Source organism: Microcaecilia unicolor, chromosome 8, assembly GCF_901765095.1.
Source record: "Microcaecilia unicolor chromosome 8, aMicUni1.1, whole genome shotgun sequence".
Lineage (NCBI taxonomy): Eukaryota > Metazoa > Chordata > Amphibia > Gymnophiona > Siphonopidae > Microcaecilia > Microcaecilia unicolor.
In genome coordinates this window covers 225,023,299-225,042,458 of record NC_044038.1, presented here as the reverse complement: position 1 = coordinate 225,042,458, position 19,160 = coordinate 225,023,299, and the positions used below count along the sequence as shown (strand labels likewise).

At 45.0% G+C, this 19,160-nt stretch overlaps 1 protein-coding gene across 7 annotated transcripts in view; it reads right to left on the bottom strand.

Moving 5' to 3' along the window:
* NCOA5 (nuclear receptor coactivator 5) overlaps nucleotides 1-19,160 on the bottom strand; it is a 133,405-nt gene that overhangs the window by 18,168 nt on the left and 96,077 nt on the right. For all 7 annotated transcript variants that reach the window (XM_030212925.1, XM_030212924.1, XM_030212928.1 and 4 more), the window contains 3 exons: nucleotides 5,025-5,131; nucleotides 4,539-4,665; nucleotides 4,148-4,347 (listed from right to left, as the gene is read on the bottom strand). In XM_030212925.1, coding sequence (XP_030068785.1) covers nucleotides 4,148-4,347; nucleotides 4,539-4,665; nucleotides 5,025-5,131 — 434 coding nt within the window. The remainder of the gene's footprint in view (nucleotides 1-4,147; nucleotides 4,348-4,538; nucleotides 4,666-5,024; nucleotides 5,132-19,160) is intronic.

The following is a 19,160-nucleotide window of genomic DNA, read 5'->3' as shown; positions in this document are numbered from 1 at the left end:
GGAACGGGAGGCTCTCCGAATCCCCTTAACCAAGGGATCTACCTGGGGTCCCTCCGCAGAGGGAGTGGCCGCCGGAGCAAACTTCAAAAGTAGAGATCACCTGATCAATGAGCTCTAACAACTCCTCCTTATGAAAAATGCGAACCACTGAAGAATCTTCCCCAGGCCTTAGTCCATCCTGATCCTCAGACTCATAAGAGAGCCTCTTCTCCTGGGTCACTCCAAACCTCCGACCCAGGCAGACAAAGTATCCCCATAGGCTCCGAAATATCCACCCGCGGGCGCTTAACTCCCACTGAGCTAGCAGCCTCCGGGGAACAAACAGCCTGAGAGGGGCCAGCTCTCCAGGCATTATACAGAGACCAAACAAACTCAGGAGGGAAACCAGACCCCCCCCCCGACGCTGCTAAAACCCCAACACTTCCCGCAGTCTGCATGACGGACCCCCCTCGCTTTCGTGGCGGCAGGTCCATCGTGTGATCCGTGGCTAAACTAGGCGCGCGCGTTTCCCGCCAAAACTGGCCCCGCCGTTGCCGGCCCAGAATGTGCGGTCAAATCGCCGCCCAACATCTCTGCCGACTCAGGGGAAAGCACGGGGGGCAAGAGCGCTGACAATGTAGGCTTCCCACAAAATTTACATTGGCCACCTTTCACTTAAACGCTGTGCTTCGCGCAAAACCGACACCTCCCCGGCTTAGACATAATGGCCGCGAAAACAATAAAAGCACACAGTTGCTTTGTGCTCTGACAGACTAATAGGCAAAACCGCCTAAGGCAAGAACGCCCTTGAAGACGTTTTATCTCTGGACTGCCACAAGAACGGCCAAAATAGCCGCCTTTTAAAAACATTTTTATTTATTTTTTTTTAATCTCGTTGCTGATGCCTAAACGCCTCAAGGGTACAGAACGAGGTCTGTAGCAGAGGTCAAGCAGTCCTCCAGAGAAAGAGCACAGGGGGAGGGACCCGGCCACCCGGGTGACACCCCACACGGAGTAAAAAGCCCCTTAGGACTTACACCCTGTAATAGAGATCCAAGTGTGGGTTCTCTAACATTTACAACCCAACCTAGAAACCCCAAACGGGCCTACCAGACTGCGTACACTGCACATGCTGCACACTTCTACCCTCTGCTGAGACTGAGAAAATACTGGTTAGGAGAAAGTCTGCACAGGCTACTTGTATAAGAAAGTGTTCTCAGTCTCCCTCTGCTGGTAGGAGTGCATAACCCAAGTGTCTTGAAAGGTCTGAAGGATTGCTGAGGAATGTAATCTTGTGAATTTGATGATTATAGTGGAATATTTCTATTGCAAGTGATATGCTTGTTTAATAATACAATTATAAAGAATTAAAAAAAAAAAAGTAGGACAGAAGACCAGACAGCTGGCATCGTTAAAAAGTAAGGTGAAGGAACCTATTAGAGATAAAAGAAAATCCTTCAGAAAATGGAAGGAACAGACTGAAAATAATAAGAAACAGCATAAGTAATGGCAAGTCAAATGCAAAGCGCTGATAAGGAAGGCTAAGAGGGACTCCGAAAAAAAAGATTTTGTTGGAGGCAAAAACACATAGTAAACATTTTTTTAGGTATATTAAAAGCAAGAAGCCAGCAAAAGAATCAGTTGGACCGCTAGATGACCGAGGAGTAAAAGGAGCAATCAGGGAAGACAAAGCCGTAGCGGAGAGATTAAATGAATTCTTTGCTTCAGTCTTCACCGAGGAAGATTTGGGGGGGGGGGGGGGGATACCGGTGCCAAAAATGGTATTCAAAGCTGATGAGTTGGAGAAACAATGAATTCTCTGTAAACCTGGAGGATGTAATGGGGCAGTTCTACAAACTGAAGAGTAGCAAATCTCCAGGACCGGATGCTATTCATCCCAGAGTACTGAAAGAATTGAAAAATGATTTTGGAGCTATTGTTAGAAATATGTAATTTATCCTTAAAATGGAGTGTGGTACCAGAAGATTGGAGGATGGCCAATGTAACGCCGATTTTTTAAAAAAGTTCCAGAGGAGATCCAGGAAGTTATAGACTGGTGAGTCTGACGCCGGTGCTGGGCAAAATGGTAGAGACTATTATGAAGAACAAAATTACAGAACATACTCAAAAGCATGGATTAATGAGAAAGTCACCATGGATTTAGTGAAGGGAAATCCTGCCTCACCAATCTACTACATTTCTTTGAAGGGGGTGAACAAACGTGGATAAAGGTGAGCCGGTTGATATTGTTTATCTGGATTTTCAGAAGGCGTTTGACAAAGTACCTCATGAAAGACTCCAGAGGAAATTGGAGTCATGGGATAGGGAGGGGTCTGTGCTCAGACCGCTGCTTTTTAACATATTTATAAATTACCTTGAGATGGGAGTAACTAGTGAGGTAATTAAATTTGCTCATAACAAAAAGTTATTCAAGTCATTAAATTGCGGGAGGATTGTGAAAAACTACAAGAGGACCTTACAAGACTGGGCGTCTAAATGGCAGATGACGTTTAATGTGAGCAAGTGCAAAGTGATGCATGTGGGAAAGGGGAACCCGAATTATAGCTACATCATGCAAGGTACCATGTTAGGAGTCACAGACCAAGAAAGGGATCTAAGTGTCTTCGTTGATGTGTTGAAACCTTCTGCTCAGTGTGCTGCTGCGGCTAAGAAAGCAAATAGAATGTTAGGTATTATTAGGAAAGGAATGGAAAACAAAAATGAGGATGTAATAATGCCTTTGTATCGCTCCATGGTGAGACCGCACCTCAAATATTGTGTTCAATTCTGGTCGCTGCATCTCAAAAAAGATATAGTGGAATTAGAAAAGGTACAGAGGGGGATGAAAATAATAAAGGGAATGGGACAACTTCCCTACGAGGAAAGGCTAAAGCAGCTAAGGCTCTTCAGCTTGGCGAAAAGGCAGCTGAGAGGAGATATGATACAGGTCTATAAAATAATGAGTGGAGTTGAACGGGTAGAAGTGAAGCGTCTGTTCACGCTCTCCAAAAATACTAGGATTAGGGGGGCATGCGATGAAGCTACAATGTAGTAAATTTAAAACAAATCAGAGAAAAAGTTTCTTCACTCAACATGTAATTAAACTCTGGAATTCGTTGCCAGAGAATGTGGTAAAGGCGGTTAGCTTAGCAGAGTTAAAAAAAAAAAAAAAAAAGGTTTGGACGGCTTCCTAAAGGAAAAGTCCATAGACCATTATTAAATGGACTTGGCGAAAATCCACTATTTCTGGGATAAGCAGTATAGAATGTTTTCTACTTTTTTGGGATCTTGCCAGGTATTTGTAACCTGGATTGGCCACTGTTGGAAACAGGATGCTGGGCTTGATGGACCTTTGGTCTTTCCCAGTATGGCAGTACAGCGCTGCGTATGCCTTGTAGCGCTATAGAAATGATAAATAGTAGTAGTAGTAGTACTTATTTGTACCTGGGACAATGGAGGGTTGGTTAAGTTACCTGCCCACCCTAGTAGCTCTAGTACCCAAATAGTCATGACTAGCCAATCATCCCGAGGCTGTTCTGGCATTACTTTTACAGCCCTGGGTTGATCATCTGCCCATCAGTTACTTTTGTTAGAAATAAAAAGGTCAAGCACAAATGATATTTTACACATTAATGCCATTTTGTGTGGTGCCAAAAATGGTGAAAAATCATTCTTGACATCTTTTTATGAAGGCTCATTGTTTTAGTCATATATGATATTGAAAAGTAAATTTGTTTGGTGCCCTGTAAACATGTACAGTTCAAACTGAAAGCCTTGCCCAACGATCTGGAGATTTTCCTTGGGTGAGATTTATCTAACCCTTATGGACTGTAATTATGAAACCTGGAAGTCAAGGGTGAAAGAGGCAACACCCTTGACTGTACCAAGGACTTCATACCACTATTTACCCCTACAAATTTAGAGTTTTGACTGCAATAAAACCTTATGTACACAAAAATCCAGATGAACAGGGTTTTCAATTTTAATTCTAATTAAAGGATAGAGCTTTTTGGCTATAATCTTATGTTTTAGTAAAACTGGCATTACTTATCTATTTTTGCTTCTTCACAAAGAATCAAAGTAGAGTTCTATCTGAAGTGTTCATATTCAAACACCACCACGCCAAAGTATCCGCAACAAACCTTTATAGTAAGTTTTATCATCTTACCTTGTGGTGTACCAAACAAAATGTTAACAGTGCAGGAATGATGCACCTGGTGTTGCTGTGTTACAACAATAGCAAATGGTGATCCTCCTCTGCCAACATCTTCCAAGGCTTGATTCAGGGACACCTCCGAATTAAGGAATATCAGATCTACCACCATCCCTATGTCACGAACCTTACGACCCACAGATTCAGCATATTCCCTAAGTAAATCAAATGTTATAAAATTCAGATAAGTGTCACATTACATCACATTCAAGGAAAACAAAACAGGCAACCGCAACTCTTTGCCACCTTCCAGAGTACTATAACCAAGAGACTTTGCTGAAGCTGCTGTCAATTATCCTATAGCACTGGCCCTCAGTGACAAACGGGCTAATCTTAGCATTCTTACTTGGCTTGCTTAGTAACAACCACTACTGAGCAGTCTACAGGTCTCTCGCTATCAAAGCGCCTCTGGATTTCTTCAAAGTACTGACGATACAGCTCCTCTCGGCGCCGCTCCTCACGCTTCAAACGTTCTAAAGAAAAAAAAAAGAAAAAAAACCACAACAAAAATGGTGCTTAATAAAGCATTCACAATAAAGACAGTGATCCCACTCAAATCTTCATTCAATATTCTTCCCCAATAAAGGAAAAGGTGGACATCATGCATTCAGTGAGCTGTGGCTTAAGATATCCAAACCTTTAATATTACTTAAAATTATCATTAACAAATTTGCATACGTTATTAAAAAATTTAAAAAATTACACTTCCCACTATTTCACTTATTCGGGAATTCAACATTTCATTCCATGCTCAGGTTTAACAGGAACAGTGGAACACAATTTCTGATGAAACTACTACTGCAGTTAGTTTACTACTGAAATATGCACAAACCTTCAGCATCTCTGGGGCTTCTCTCATCTCGGTAACGGTCTACATATAGATCATCCTTCTTGCGATAATCATCATAACGGTAATATCTGTCATACAGCTCATCTCGCCTGAAAAGTAATTGCAAACAATCTAGTGGAATGTGTCAGGTGGAGTAATAGCTTCACTAACATGCTGCATAGTACAGAAGAAATGTTCACTATGCTGAGAGGTTCAAGGGTACTTTCTACCCATGGTCTCTGCACCAATTTTCAAAAGGGAAATTCTATAGGTAAGACCTTAGGGCAGTACTTTGTTCTTCACTAGACCCTTCAACAGATTCTGAAGCATTTTGAAACTTAGGAGCTGAACACTAAAAAGAACACTTTTTAATCTCTATGTTAAATTATACTCCAGAAGATATCCATAGTGTGTGGATGGGCACTGTACCTGCCATTGAGTTGGAAAGGAATGCTAGCTAGTATCTAATATTTTAGGAGACACCTGAGAGCAGCAATAGCATATCCTGTGGACAGTCCGTGTGCAACATCTACTCATTCCATGGCTATTAAAAAAAAGAAGGCTTCACAGGACATGGATGCATACCTGGGGCATTCCCAAAGAGAATTCCCCTCTGGAGCACGGTTGAGCTTGGGCTTACTGGTATGGATAAGATGAAAGCCAAGGTGAAGAATCCTGCGGTAGAAGGATTTTGAGTGTGCAAGGCCTGCTTAACCAACATATACAGGCAACTTTATTCAAGGGATGCCAGCACTCCGTATTGCCAGTTATTGAAATGTTTGTGCGTCAGAAGTCTTAAGTCCTGGCATTAGGACTCCCCTGCCCCTTCCTATTGGGACAAAAAAAAAAAAGTTCTGCTAGTTTGCTCCCTGTAGCAGGGGCTCAATGAGTACACCTGGGAGATGTTTCTGAGAGAATATGTGATGGAGTGGAAAGAATACTTATAATCCTTCCATTTAGGACAGGTGGGGGCAATATCCTTCAAGTTTTCAAATTTCCCAATGTCTTGTCTTTTCTCTCTACAGGACGTACTTGAAGTGCTTAATTAACACGCCTGAGATGAGTGTGTCTCAAAATTTATTTTCCTAGGAGTACTCGAATGAAAACCAATAAGCATAGATAGTCTAAGTTTCTAAAAACCTGACAATTTGAAATTATCTCCAGATATGCTAGTTTATTAGGATTTTTAGCTCCGAAATCGAAAAAAAAAAAAAATGCTTAAATCTTAAAGGTGAATCAATCATTTGTGTGGTCAAAAAATGTATTGTCTTTGTGGTTACAGCTAATCAGTTCCGTAACTTCTTCAGCTCTGGCTGCAGGTACCTTGTAATAATTTGGTTACCTACTATAGGAAAACTGTGTAGGCATATTTTTGCTGACAGTTTCTCCTATGTCTCACTGGGTCGTGGGTATGGGAATCATAGACCTTTGAACTGATGTATTAACCACTGGGGATTCCGGGGGGGGGGGGGGGGGGGGGGGGGGGGGGGGGGGTTAACTTTTAGTATAAATTATATTCTGTATCTTGACTGCTAAGGATTCATCATGTATACTTGATGTGAAAGGGTATTTTTTAATTTTTCTATTGCTTTAATTAGCTTACTTACATTTTTCTTCATTTACGGAAAGATAAAAACTTTCATATTATACTGCAAAACCCAATCAAAATTCCAAAGCCGATATTTCAGAACCACTCAAGATTAAAAATGTAAGTTTGTTGAATTTAGAACATTACTATAAGTTCCAGTGTTTTTAACTTATGGGAATCACACTTCACTCATTCTGAGTTAAAGTCTCAAAATACCACCTCAGGGTTGCACTCACTACCCTGCATACTCCATGATATAGCAATCTCACGGGAACCAGCACTGATGTAAATTGTAATGGGTGATTTTTTTTTTAAACACTGAAAAAGACAGAGCACACCCAGAGTACCAGGGGCAAGTCTTCCGAGGACAGTGTAGCTAACAAAAGGAAAGTAAGTTAGCAGGTTAGGACAATTCATCCTTCCGTAGTGGCTAGCTACACTGTTCTGTGCAAGTGGGATGTACCAAAATAGATTTATTGAGCTGTGGAAGACAAAGCCCCTGAATGATGGCCCTGCCAAAGTCCGAACAGACCCAGACACACACACAACTTAAATCCCCTTCTAATTTGATCAAGTTTGAGCTAATATCTGGAGTGAAGTCACAAAGAAAATCTATTGTAGCAGCATTTAATTTCCAAAAGTGTGACTGATAAAATTAGGAAAATAGATAAAAAAGCTAAGAGGATCGGCTGCAAAGGTTAGAACTTTAAATCTGGAACGGACATTGTTTAAAAATACCATCATGGAAGCCCTGACCAAATGCATTCCATGTATCTACAAAGGTAGAAAGAAGAGCAAATGACAGCCAGCATGGTTAAAAGGTTTAAGTGAAAGAGGCTGTAAAAGCCAAAAGAACATTCTTCAAAGAATGGAAAAGGACCTGAATGAAGAAAAAAGCAACGTAAGCACTGGCAAGTTAGATGCAAACCATTCATAAAGAAGGCTAAGAGAGAATATGAAGAGAAATTTGCCGCAGAGAAAAAAAAATCAGGAACATCAAAAGCAGAAAGGCTGTAAGGGAATCAGGGACTGCTAACTTGAGGGACACTCAGGGAGGACAAGGTCATAATTGACAGTGAATGATTTCTTTGCTTCGGTTTTTACAGATAATTTAAGAGGTGTACCTGAACTAGAAATGGGTTTCAAGGGTGATGATGAAGAGGAAATGAAAGTAATCTTGGTGAACCAAATCGACAACATAAAGAGTAGTAGATCAAATGGACCAGTTGGCATGCACTCTAAGGTGCTGAAAGAAACATGAAATTGTTGATCTGCTGTTAGTGATCTGTAACCAGTCATTAAAATCGTCTGTACCACCTACCATTGGAGGGGCAGCCAATATAACACCAATTTTTAAAACGGGTTCCAGGTGTGATCCGGGAAATTACAAACCAGTAAGTGACATCTGTGCTGGGCAAAATAGTGGAAACTTATGAAGAATAAAACTGGAACACAGACAAACGTTTAATGGGACAGTCAGCTTGGATTCTGCAAAGGGAACTCTTGTCTCACGAACTTCATTTTTTTTTTTTAAGCATGAATAAACGTGTGGATAAAGGTGAGCCAGTTGATGTAGTGTATCTAGATTTTAGGAAAGCTTTTGACAAAGTTCCTCATGAGAGGCTCATGAGAAAATTTAAAAAAAAAGTCATGGGATAGGAGGCAATGTTCTGGTGTGGATTAGGAATCGGTTATTAGACAGAAAACAGAGGATACGGTTAAATGGCCATTTTTCTCAAAGAAGGAGGACGAATAGTGGCGCGCCACAGGGATCTGTATGGGCACAGGAGCTATGGGAAAATTAGGCTCTTACCTTGGTAATTTTCTTTCCTTTAGTCATAGCAGATGAAGCCATTACGAATGGGTTGTGTCCATCAACCAGCAGGGGGAGATAGAGAGCACTCAAATTTCACAGTGCCACATGGTCAGCTAGCTCCACTGCCTCTTCAGTATTTGAAGCTTCCAAAGCAGTATAACAAACCGCAATGGGAATAACATGAACTTTCCTCACAGCGAACGATGGCCCCATAACAAGGGCATGAACTCAAAAGGAGGGAATGAACACATCCTCCTGGAGGGAATAAATTCATCCTCCTCTTTGTATTTATGGAGGGAATACACACATCCTCCTGGAGGGAATTAACTCAACCTCCTATACATGAACTGGAGGGAATGAACTCATCCTCCTACACATGAACTGGAGGGAATGAACTCATCCTCCTATAAGTGAACAAGAATCCTGAAGACTGTTTTCCAACTTTCTCCCAAGGAAGGATTAGAACCTGAAACAGATTCACATCATGCAGACAATCATACAGGGAGGGCTCATGGCTTCATCTGCTATGACTAAAGGAAAGAAAATTACCAAGGTAAGAACCTAATTTTCCCTTCCTTGTCATCAAGCAGATGAAGCCATTACGTATGGGATGTATCAAAGCAATCCCTATATAGGGTGGGAACAAGTCACACCACGTCCTAGCACTTGTGCTCCAAAACGTGCATCCCTCCTAGCAGCCACATCCAGCCTGTAATGTCGGGCAAATGAGAGCTTCGAAGCCCATGTTGCTGCACTGCAAATCTCATGAAGAGAGAGTGCTCCAGTTTCAGCCCAAGAGGAAGAAATCGCTCTTGTAGAATGTGCCTTAAAGGCTACCGGCGGAGGCTGGCTGGCAAGCAGATAAGCTGAAAAGATAGTTTCTTTGAGCCAGCGAGCAATAGTGGCTTTAGACGCTGGAGACCCTCTGCGAGAACCTGATAGTAAAACAAATAATCAGAGGTCCTGAAAGAATTAGTAACTCGCAGATACTTCAACAGAGTCCTGCGCACATCCAACAGGTGCAACTGCCCAAAGGATTCTGGAAACTCCTCAACAAAAGAGGGTAGAAAAATAGGCTGGTTTAGGTGCAACGCTGAAACCACCTTAGGCATGAAGGAAGGCACGGTACGAACCTTGACCCCGGACTCTGAAAATTGCAGAAATGGGTCTCGACAGGACAGCGCCTGGAGTTCTGACACCCGTCTCGCCGAAGTAATGGCCACCAGAAAAATGGCCTTTAGTGTCAAATCTTTCTCTGAAGCTCGCCGTAGCGGCTCAAAAGGAGAACCCTGCAGAGCCTTCAAAACTAGCCCCAGGTTCCAAGCTGGACAAGGTGCCCGCACGGGAGGACGGAGCCGAAGCACCCCTCTAAGAAACCGTGCCACATCTGGATGAGCAGCTAAAGACACGCCTGCAACCTTACCATGAAGGGAGGTCAATGCTGCCACTTGCACCCGCAGTGAAATATAGGCCAAGCCTTTTTGTACACCATCCTGCAAAAAAGTCCAGAATCGGTGAGACAGGAGCCCGCATGGGTGTGATCGCTTTTGAAACACACCAAGCCTCAAACTGGCTCCAGATCCTGGCATAAGCCATGGAAGTGGACCGCTTGCGGGCCTGCAGGAGAGTGGAAATATTATTGGAATAGCCTTTGCCTCTCAATTGCGCCCTCTCAATAGCCATGCCGTAAGACCAAAACGGCAGAGATCCTGCATGGCCACCGGTCCCTGTGACAACAGGTTCGGTACCAGAGGTAAAGGAAGGGGAGCCTCCACTAGCATCTGTCGGAAGTCCGCATACCAAGGCCCCCTGGGCCAATCCGAGGCGATGAGAACCACTTCTCCTGGGTGAAGCCGAATCCGCAGGAGCACACACCCTATCAAAGGCCACAGAAGGAACACATACCAAGGCATCCAACCCAGCTGAGCGAGGATCTCTCCGTCTGCTGAAAAGCAGGGGACTTTGGCATTTGAGCTTGTCGCCATAAGATCCATTACGGGCTTGCCCCATTTGGCACATATCTGCAGGAATACTTCGTCTGCCAGTTCCCATTCCGCTGGATCGATCTGATGCCTGCTTAGATAATCGGCTTGCACGTTGCTCTGACCTGCAATGTGAGCTGCCGACAGAAACTGTAGATGCAGCTCGGCCCAGTGGCAAATCTGTTCGGCCTGCGCGGCCAGCGTTCTGCAGTGAGTGCCGGCCTTGTCGGTTTATGTAGGCCACTGTTGTCATGTTGTCCGACATCACTCTGACAGCCAATCCTTCCAGGGTCACTTGAAAGGCCAGAAGTGCCTCAAACACCGCTTTCAACTCTAGGCAATTGATGGACCACTTCGACTCGTCGAGTGTCCAAAGACCCTGGGCATGCTTCCCCTTGCAATGTGCGCCCCAGCCCTTCAGGCTGGCATCTGTCACCACTAGGCACCAATCGGGGAGCGCCAGTGGCATTCCTCGCCGCAGCATGCTGTCTGAGAACCACCACTCCATGTTGAGTCGGGCCGCAGGGAGCCAAGAGAGTCTGCACTGATAATCCTGAGATACGGGAGACCATCGTTAAAGCAGGGAATACTGCAGAGGTCTCAGGTGTGCTCTCGCCCAGGGCACCAAATCCAAGGTGGCCGTCATCGATCCAAACAGCTGGACAATGTCCCAAGCTCGCGGGCGGGGCATCCTCAGGAGCAGACGGACCTGATTCTGAAGCTTGCACCGCCTTTGCTCGAGTAGGAATACATATCCCAAGTCTGTGTCGAACCGTGCCCCCAAATATTCTAGAGATTGCGAGGGGTTCAGGTAACTTTTGGCTACATTGTCGACCCAGCCCAGAGATTGCAGTACTGAGACCACTCTGGCTGTAGCTTGATGGCTCTCTGTTGCGGAGTCCGCTCTGATGAGCCACTCATCTAGGTACGGGTGAACCCGGATACCTTCTCGCCTGAGAAAAGCAGCTACCATCACCATTACCTTGGAAAAGGTTCGGGGAGCTGTGGCGAGGCCCAAAACTGGAAATGTTTTCCCATCACGCAAACCTCAGAAACTTCTGGTACGGGGGCCAAATTGGAATGTGCAAGTAAGCTTCTTTCAGGTCCAGAGACGTGAGAAACTCTCCTGGCTGTACCGCCGCACTGACGGAGCGCAGGGTTTCCATGTGAAAATGCCACACTCTTAGGGACTTGTTTAATTCTTTTAAGTCCAGAAAAGGGCGAAAAGACCCACCTTTTCGCGGCACCAAAAAGTAAATGGAGCAGTGGCCGCAGCCGAAATCGGAAGGAGGCACCAGGGGAAACCGCCCCAATGTGATTCAAGCCTTGTAAGGTCTCCTCTACCGCCGCCCGTTTGGCGGCAGAACCACATCGGGACTCCACAAACACGTCTCTTATAGGGGCATCGAATTCTATTCGGTATCCTTCTCTGATCAGGTCCAAGACCCACTGATCTGAGGTAATCTTGGCCCACTCCTCGAGAAAGAGGGAAAGACGTCCTCCTATTAACAGGAATCGAGGAGAGGGCCGGCGCACCCTCATTGAGAGGGTCGCCCTTGAACTCCAGGTCTTGAGCCTGCTGCTGCGGAACGTTTGTCCGAGCGAAAGGAGTTCCTCTGCTGAAAACCGGTCACAAGAAGTGGACCCAGCAGAATGCCCCGGGCGGTACCTTCTAGCTTCACGGAAGCGAGGTCTATAAGAGGAGTGAACCGCCTGACCCTTGGACGGAGGCCGCGGCCTATCCTCGGGTAAGCGCTGAGGATTAGCATCTCCCAGGCCTTTCACAATTTTCTCCAACTCCTCACCCAACAGGAGAAGGCCTTGAAAGGGCAACTTCACCAACCTTTGCTTAGAGGCCATGTCCGCCGCCCAATGCCATAGCCACAGAAGATGGCGAGCTGCCACTGCTACAGCCATCTGTTTAGCCGAAGCTCTGACAATATCAAAAAGGGCGTCAGCCAAAAAGGACAAGGCCAACTCCATTCGCGGAGCCACTTCAGACAAGGGCTCCGCTCCATCACCGGGCTGTTCCACTGCCTGTTGCAACCATGCCAGGCAGGCTCCAGCAGCATAACAACAGCCTGCAGATGCCCCGAATAGTAAGACCAGCAATTTCAAAGGACCGTTTAAGTGCTGATTCCAGTCTACGGTCTTGCATGTCCTTCAGGGCAACACCTACTTCAATCGGGAAGGTAGTTCTCTTTGTCACAGCTGTGACTAGGGCATCCACCTTAGGCATTGCAAAGCGAGCCAAATGCTCCTCACTCAGAGGGTATAATTGCCCCATAGCCCTGGAAACTTTCAAAGGTCCTTCGGGGTCAGCCCACTGAGCTGAAATAAGCTCTTGGATGGAGTCATGCAAAGGAAAGGCTCGAGCAGGCTTTTTGGTACTTGCCATCCTCTGATTTCCAGAGGAGGCCACACCACTCCCAGGATCTTCAATAGAGAGGGCCTGTAAGACAATCTGAAATAAGCGCTGGCAGCTCCTCACAGTGGAAAATCCTCACCGCGGACGGATCACATGGATCCAGTGGCCCTTCTGCACCTTCCTCTGGCCACGAGGGCCTGCCAGACCCCTCAGTCACCACATCCCGACCACTGGGGGGGGGGGGGGGGCGTGCCACTCTCTGAAGGGGAATTTACCTTTCTGCGCTTCTCTTGCGGCCAGCTATCAGGGAAAAACGCATCAGAGGGCAATCCCAGGCCTGCATCCACCGGAGGGGCAGTAAGGGGGGGCCGTTGAAAACCCCTGTGGCTGAGCTCTTTTAAGCATATATGCATTATGAAGCAATAATACAAAGTCAGGGGAGAAAAACTCGCCCTGGGCACCCGGTTCCAGTCTGGGGCTAGTAGCTCTTAGGCCAGCCTCAATTCGAGGTCCCCCGCCGGTCTCCAGACCCTCCGCCTCAGCGGGGGTCGCACCATGTGGTGCTTTCAAAATGGCACCCGCTGCCAGCTCCACCGAGCAGGAAGAATCATCGCTCACCATGCTCCGGCCGGCTCTTACGCCTGAACAGCACGTTTTACAGAGCCCCGCTGCTGATCTGCGCTTGCCACACTTGGAACAGCGCTTAACACTCTCTGCAGCCATCGCCGAAAAAACGGCGGAAAGTTCAAAATGGTGGCTTTGCACCAAAAACGTCCCGATCGCGGGCCCTCCCCGGAGTCAGAAAACATTCTTACCTCACTGGATCGAGGATATAAGCTCCGGTCACGCTGTAGAAACTGAAAAAAACCTCTTGCTTTTTTTTTTTTTTTTTAAATGCTGTGAGGAAAGTAGAGAAAACAGCAAAAGAGGCAATCAAATCAACTCCGGAGGTACAGAACAGTGGGAAAGAGCAGGGAAAAGTGAAACTAAGGTGCTCACATCCACTGGGGGGGATGGGTAAGGCAGGGAAAGGGCTAACCTATGTGCCTTTAAAGTGAAGCTGCTATAGCCTCTAACACCCCAGCTAACAACTGGCAAGCCAGGAACCACCCCCAGGCAGATTTAAGGAGCTTGATCAAGCTGCAACCACCCTGCTTGGGGAGATAGAGAATACTGAAGAGGCAGTGGAGCTAGCTGACCATGTCGCACTGTGAAATTTGAGTGCTCTCTATCTCCCCCTGCTGGTTGATGGACACAACCCATACGTAATGTCTTCATCTGCTTGATGACAAGGAATTAACATCTACTATAATAAAACTCACCCTCAACGTTCTGAGGACACTGACGTCAGTGAAGCCAAGCCCTGACTTCCTTCAAAAAGGTTCGTGGTGGTGAAGCCACCAAAATCGCTCCGGGCCCCGCCCTCGCGTCAAACATGACGTTGGGGGCGGAGAAATGGCAGAACGAAGGGGTTGGCCGGGGGGGGGGGGGGGGGGGGGGGGGTGTTGGCGACAAAAACCTTGCTAGCGCCCGTTTCATTTGCTCTGAAACGGGCCTCTTTTACTAGTTTATAAATAATCTGGAAATTAGAACAAGTGAGATGACAAACTGCAGACAACTATTCAAAGTTGATAAAATACACGTGGACTGTGAAAAACTGCAGGAAGATCTTAGGAAACTGGAAGACTGGGCATCCAAATGGCAGATAAAATTTAATGTGGACAAATTCAAAGTGATGCACTTTGGGAAAAATAATCCAAATAAGTGTTCCTGATGCTAGGGTCCAGGCTTGGGAGTTAGCAACCAAGAAAAAGATGTAGGTGTCATTATAGACAACATGTTGAAGTCTTTTGCCCAGTATGTGGTAGCAACCAAAAAAAGCAAACAAGATACTAAGAATTATTAGGGGGGGGTTGACAGTCAGGGGACACAGAGCTGCAATGTATGCTCATCTGCCAACTCTTGCAGGCACTGCAGTGTCTGTTCGCAGGCATGCCCGGCCATGTGGCTGCCATGTGAAGGCCTGCTCTGCTGCTCGAGCTGACTTGGGCCTGGGACACAGACGGCAGACTCCTCTCCCCCCAATTTCTTGGGTTCATTCTGTATTCTTTTTTTTTCTGTTTTTACAAGCCTTGCTTTTTTATTTTTGTTTTCCACCAATAGCTTTATGTTCTGCACCACCAAGGAATAAAGTCAATCCAGGTAAAGCCAATGTTTTTTTTTTTTTTTTTTTAACACTGCCTTGGAGCTGCAGGGCAGCCGGGGAGGATTACACCCAAATGGGGTGAGCAGGCAAGGAGGGGGGATGGGGACTCGCACTGCTTGGACAAAGTCCTGTAGGACCAAGCCACAAGCCTCAACCTGTAGATACTAAAGTGTGACTGGGGGAAGGGGAGCCAAGTTCTGCGCTCAACCAGGTCAGGTCTGGGGATTGGATAACCTGGGTGCAGCCCTTTGGCTCAACCAAGCTGTGCAGCCTCAGCCAGCAGAGCAGGGAGCTAGACCAGGAACCAGGAGCACCACAAAGCAGAAGTCTACCATCTGCTGAGGTAGAGAAAATACTGGATCTTTCCAGGTGACATCACCAAATACAGGTGAGGTCACTAGTAAAGCTCAGCTTTTTCTGTACCTTCATCTGCTGGTAGGAGGGGATAACACCCACTTGTGCAGAACAGTGTAGTAAGATAAGGAAATACATACACACTTACTTCTAAGCATACTATTATTCCCAAAAATATATGAAGCACCACATTAAACACAACACAGCAGAAACTTGATTTACACTGGATGAGGCTTCCTTCTATTTACAGATCACACTGAAAGTGTGTAAAAGAATTACATGCTGAAATACAGCCTTGTACTGATCTGTTTTTCCGCTTGCTGGAGACTACTTTTCTTTTTTTGGTTCGATTCATGAATGCATTTAATAAAAGCCTAAGGGAAATATACTCTCTCTAATAATCCACCCCCATCCCCCCCCCCACAAAATAACCCTTCAAGACCAGAAAGCCCTGTAATTTGAGTCTAATGTCCAAAATTTTATTCCCCCAGTAATTGTACATCCCCAGCCATAAAAGAAATGTCTAGTCAACATGGGTGGGTGGAGGGTACAAGAGATTGTCTGCAGCTGTGTCAAGTACCTCTCCTCAGAGCACCTGCGTTTTCCTCTGTGGACTGCTTCCTCTTCAGTACCTCACTCATCCCCTCAACCCTAAGCATAGGAGAGGAGACTGCTGGAAAGTTTTTTAAACAATTTTTTAGCAGTGGAGGGAGGGGGCCTCTGGAACACACGAACCACAGAACTGAGACAGACTTCCACCTGACTCAATGGGGTAGCAATGATTCAGTGAGCAAACAGTGCAGGTAAACAAAAGGGGACCCCTCCCCCATTATTCTTCAAAACCTGCTCAGCCAGCTTTAAGTAAACAAAACCACAGTGACCCAAGCATCATATAAAGGCCTTATCAAGAGGAAAATGCTTTGGGGGCCCTGCAAGGCACTCCAACAGACTCCCCTCAGAGGAGTCTGCAGTAAGAGATTTGAGCATCTCAAGAGTCTGTAACCAAGAGAGAACCACACAACAGAAAAGCTGATGGGACCGATGACCATGGAACCAATGACCTTCCCCTCCCCCCCTTTATCATCTTAGTCATCTAATATTTTCTCCAGAGCATTAGGAAAAAAATCTATCCCACCTACATGCTCTTTAGACCCAATTCTATCACAATGGTTGCCTTCATTGGGCCTTCTCCCAATTATCCACCATCTAGCCCTATAAAGCCTTACTTTGGAGTACTGTTCCTATTCCATTTAAAACAGCAATTGTTAGGCTACTTCCAAAAGAGTTTAATTCTGACCCTCTGATTCCAAAGAACTATAGATCAGTATCAAATCTCCCATTTCTTTCAAAGTTACTTCAAACTGTGGTTTTCAACTTAAATCTCATGTTGAATCAATTAATGCTCTCCATCCACATCAGTCCAGTTTCCAGATAGGGCATAGTACAGAAACTGTAGTTACTGCCAAGCCTCTAACACAGATTTCCTAGGCACAGAAGAAGTAGCATTATTGTTATTATTAACCTCTAAAAGACAGAGAGAGAGAGAGAGAGAGACAGAGAGAGACTAATGGGCTCACCTCCTGCCTGCTGGAGACTGAGAAAATACTGAGGCTAGGGTCACATGATCAGGGGCTCTTATTGGCTCTCTAGAGTCACAGTTTTTTCTCAGTCTCCACCTGCTGGAAGGCGAGCATAACCCATCAGTTCAATCCTGGTCTGGTCCGGAGGGACGCTAAGGAAACTATAGTTACTGCATTGATTAGTGATCTCTAAAGCTGCTTAGATACGGGCTATGTAGCACTGGTAGTCTTTGGATCTGCTTTTGACTTGGTGAATCATTCTCTACTACTTTGACGTCTTGCAGCATTAAGTATTCCTGAAACAGTATTCAACTGTTTTTCTTCATTTTTAGGTCAAAGTTCATTTCAAAACAGTCACCCTCTTTTCTTCTGTTTGTTCAGTCTTGCAGAGTTCCCCAAGGGTCTGTTCTCGTTCTTCCAATTTAAATTTTTTTTTAAGTCCTTTAGCTGTCGGGGGCGTTTCCAAGATGGCAGATGTGTGATTGCGTCTGGGAAGGGAGCTCCCTGCTACACGAGTGAGACTGATTCCTCTGTTGCAAAATGCCGCATACAAAGCGGAAAGGAGCGGTGAGGCTTCCCCCGCTACCCGCAGCTTCTTCCTCCCCACTTCAAGTCAGCATCGAGCCCTTCCTTTCGCGTTCGTCTCAGAGATTAGAGACGGGGCTGCCTGTTCTAGGGGGTATCCGGTGGAGCGGATCCCCTATTGGGCCTTGAAACATCACTATCTCCGCCTCCGCAATCAAGCTGCCCTCCGTGTCCGGCTTCTGTGATGGTAGGGGGAGCAGGCACCCGAGACCCCATGGTGGCGATTAAGGAGCCAGCGAGCGGAGACCCCTTGCCACGAGAAAGAAGCCGAGAAAAATAAGTCCCTGTGTCTGAGGGACCCGGAACAACTCCGGAGGTGAATTTGGAGAGGATATGGCTGATGCTGGGTAAATTGATTCAACTCTTCAAAATACCTCAGAAAAGGTAAATACTTTATCCCTGAAATTTGAAGATATGGTGAAAAATCTAGAAACGGTGAAAGAAGATTTGACTATACAAGTTAAAGACCTAAAAAAAGATGTTCAATTGCAAGAATTTAAAATGACAGTGATAAAAAACGAGTTGGCTATGCATAAAAAAATTGAACAGATTGAGAACTTCAATAGAAGACTAAACCTCCGAGTGCTGAATTTTCCTAAAATTCCTGGCAAGACACCTATTGACCTATTTAAAAAATACTTGTTGGAAAATCTGAAAATACCTCAAGAACTTATTCCCCCTATAAATAAAATATATTATTTGCAAACAAGATTAGGTGGAAAAGAAGGAAATAAAGATGGTCTTGGAGTGGATGGTATAGATCTTAACAATCTGTCAGCAATTCTATTGAAATTGTCCCGGAAAGGGCTACCCTTTTGGTTTCCCTGGTGTTTGAGCAAGACTTTAACACAATATTAAAGTTGTACTTTAAATATTCAAAGGTACCGTTTTATGGAACTAAATTGTGGATATTTCCGGATGTTACTAAGGTAACTCAAGAACGAAGAAAATTATTTTTGGTAATGAAACTGGATGTTCTTAAGTTAGGTGGCTCATTTCTGTTAGCATATCCTTGCAAATGCCTGGTCAAGCTTAGTGGGATAAAGTATGTATTTTATGACCCAGAACAGCTGAAATCCTTTCTGGATATGAAACTACATGCAGATTTAGTAAAATGATGAGGGACGAATTACACACATAGACCGCATTATGTTTATTTCTGTAATAGTATCTTTAAATCTCCACTTATTTGTAACTCCCCCCTCTTATTTGAGGTCTAAGAAAGCTGTTAAATTTATTTCCTGTTTAAATTTGTTGCTTTAAATATTTACGATTGGCTGTTTTTCTGTAACAAGTGTTATACTTGTATCAAATTGAAAAATTCATAAATAAAAAAATATAAATAAAATAAAGTCCTTTAGCTGTTTTGATCCAGACTCATGGTATTAGTTCATTCTCCTATGCAGATGACATTCTTCTTGTTCACTATATCTCTAGTGAATCCATAGATCTTCAACCTTTACAACAGTGTGGCCAACTCGTTAAAAGAACATCTACTTGTACTTAATCCAGACAATGGCCAGCTGGATTTCGGGGACTTCCTCACTACAGTCAATGACTCCAATACTTTTGGATAGATGTGCTCCTGGTTACATGTTATTGTTACTTAGGCGTTATTCTTGATTGATTACTCTCTCGCTCACTTCAAATTTCTAATCTA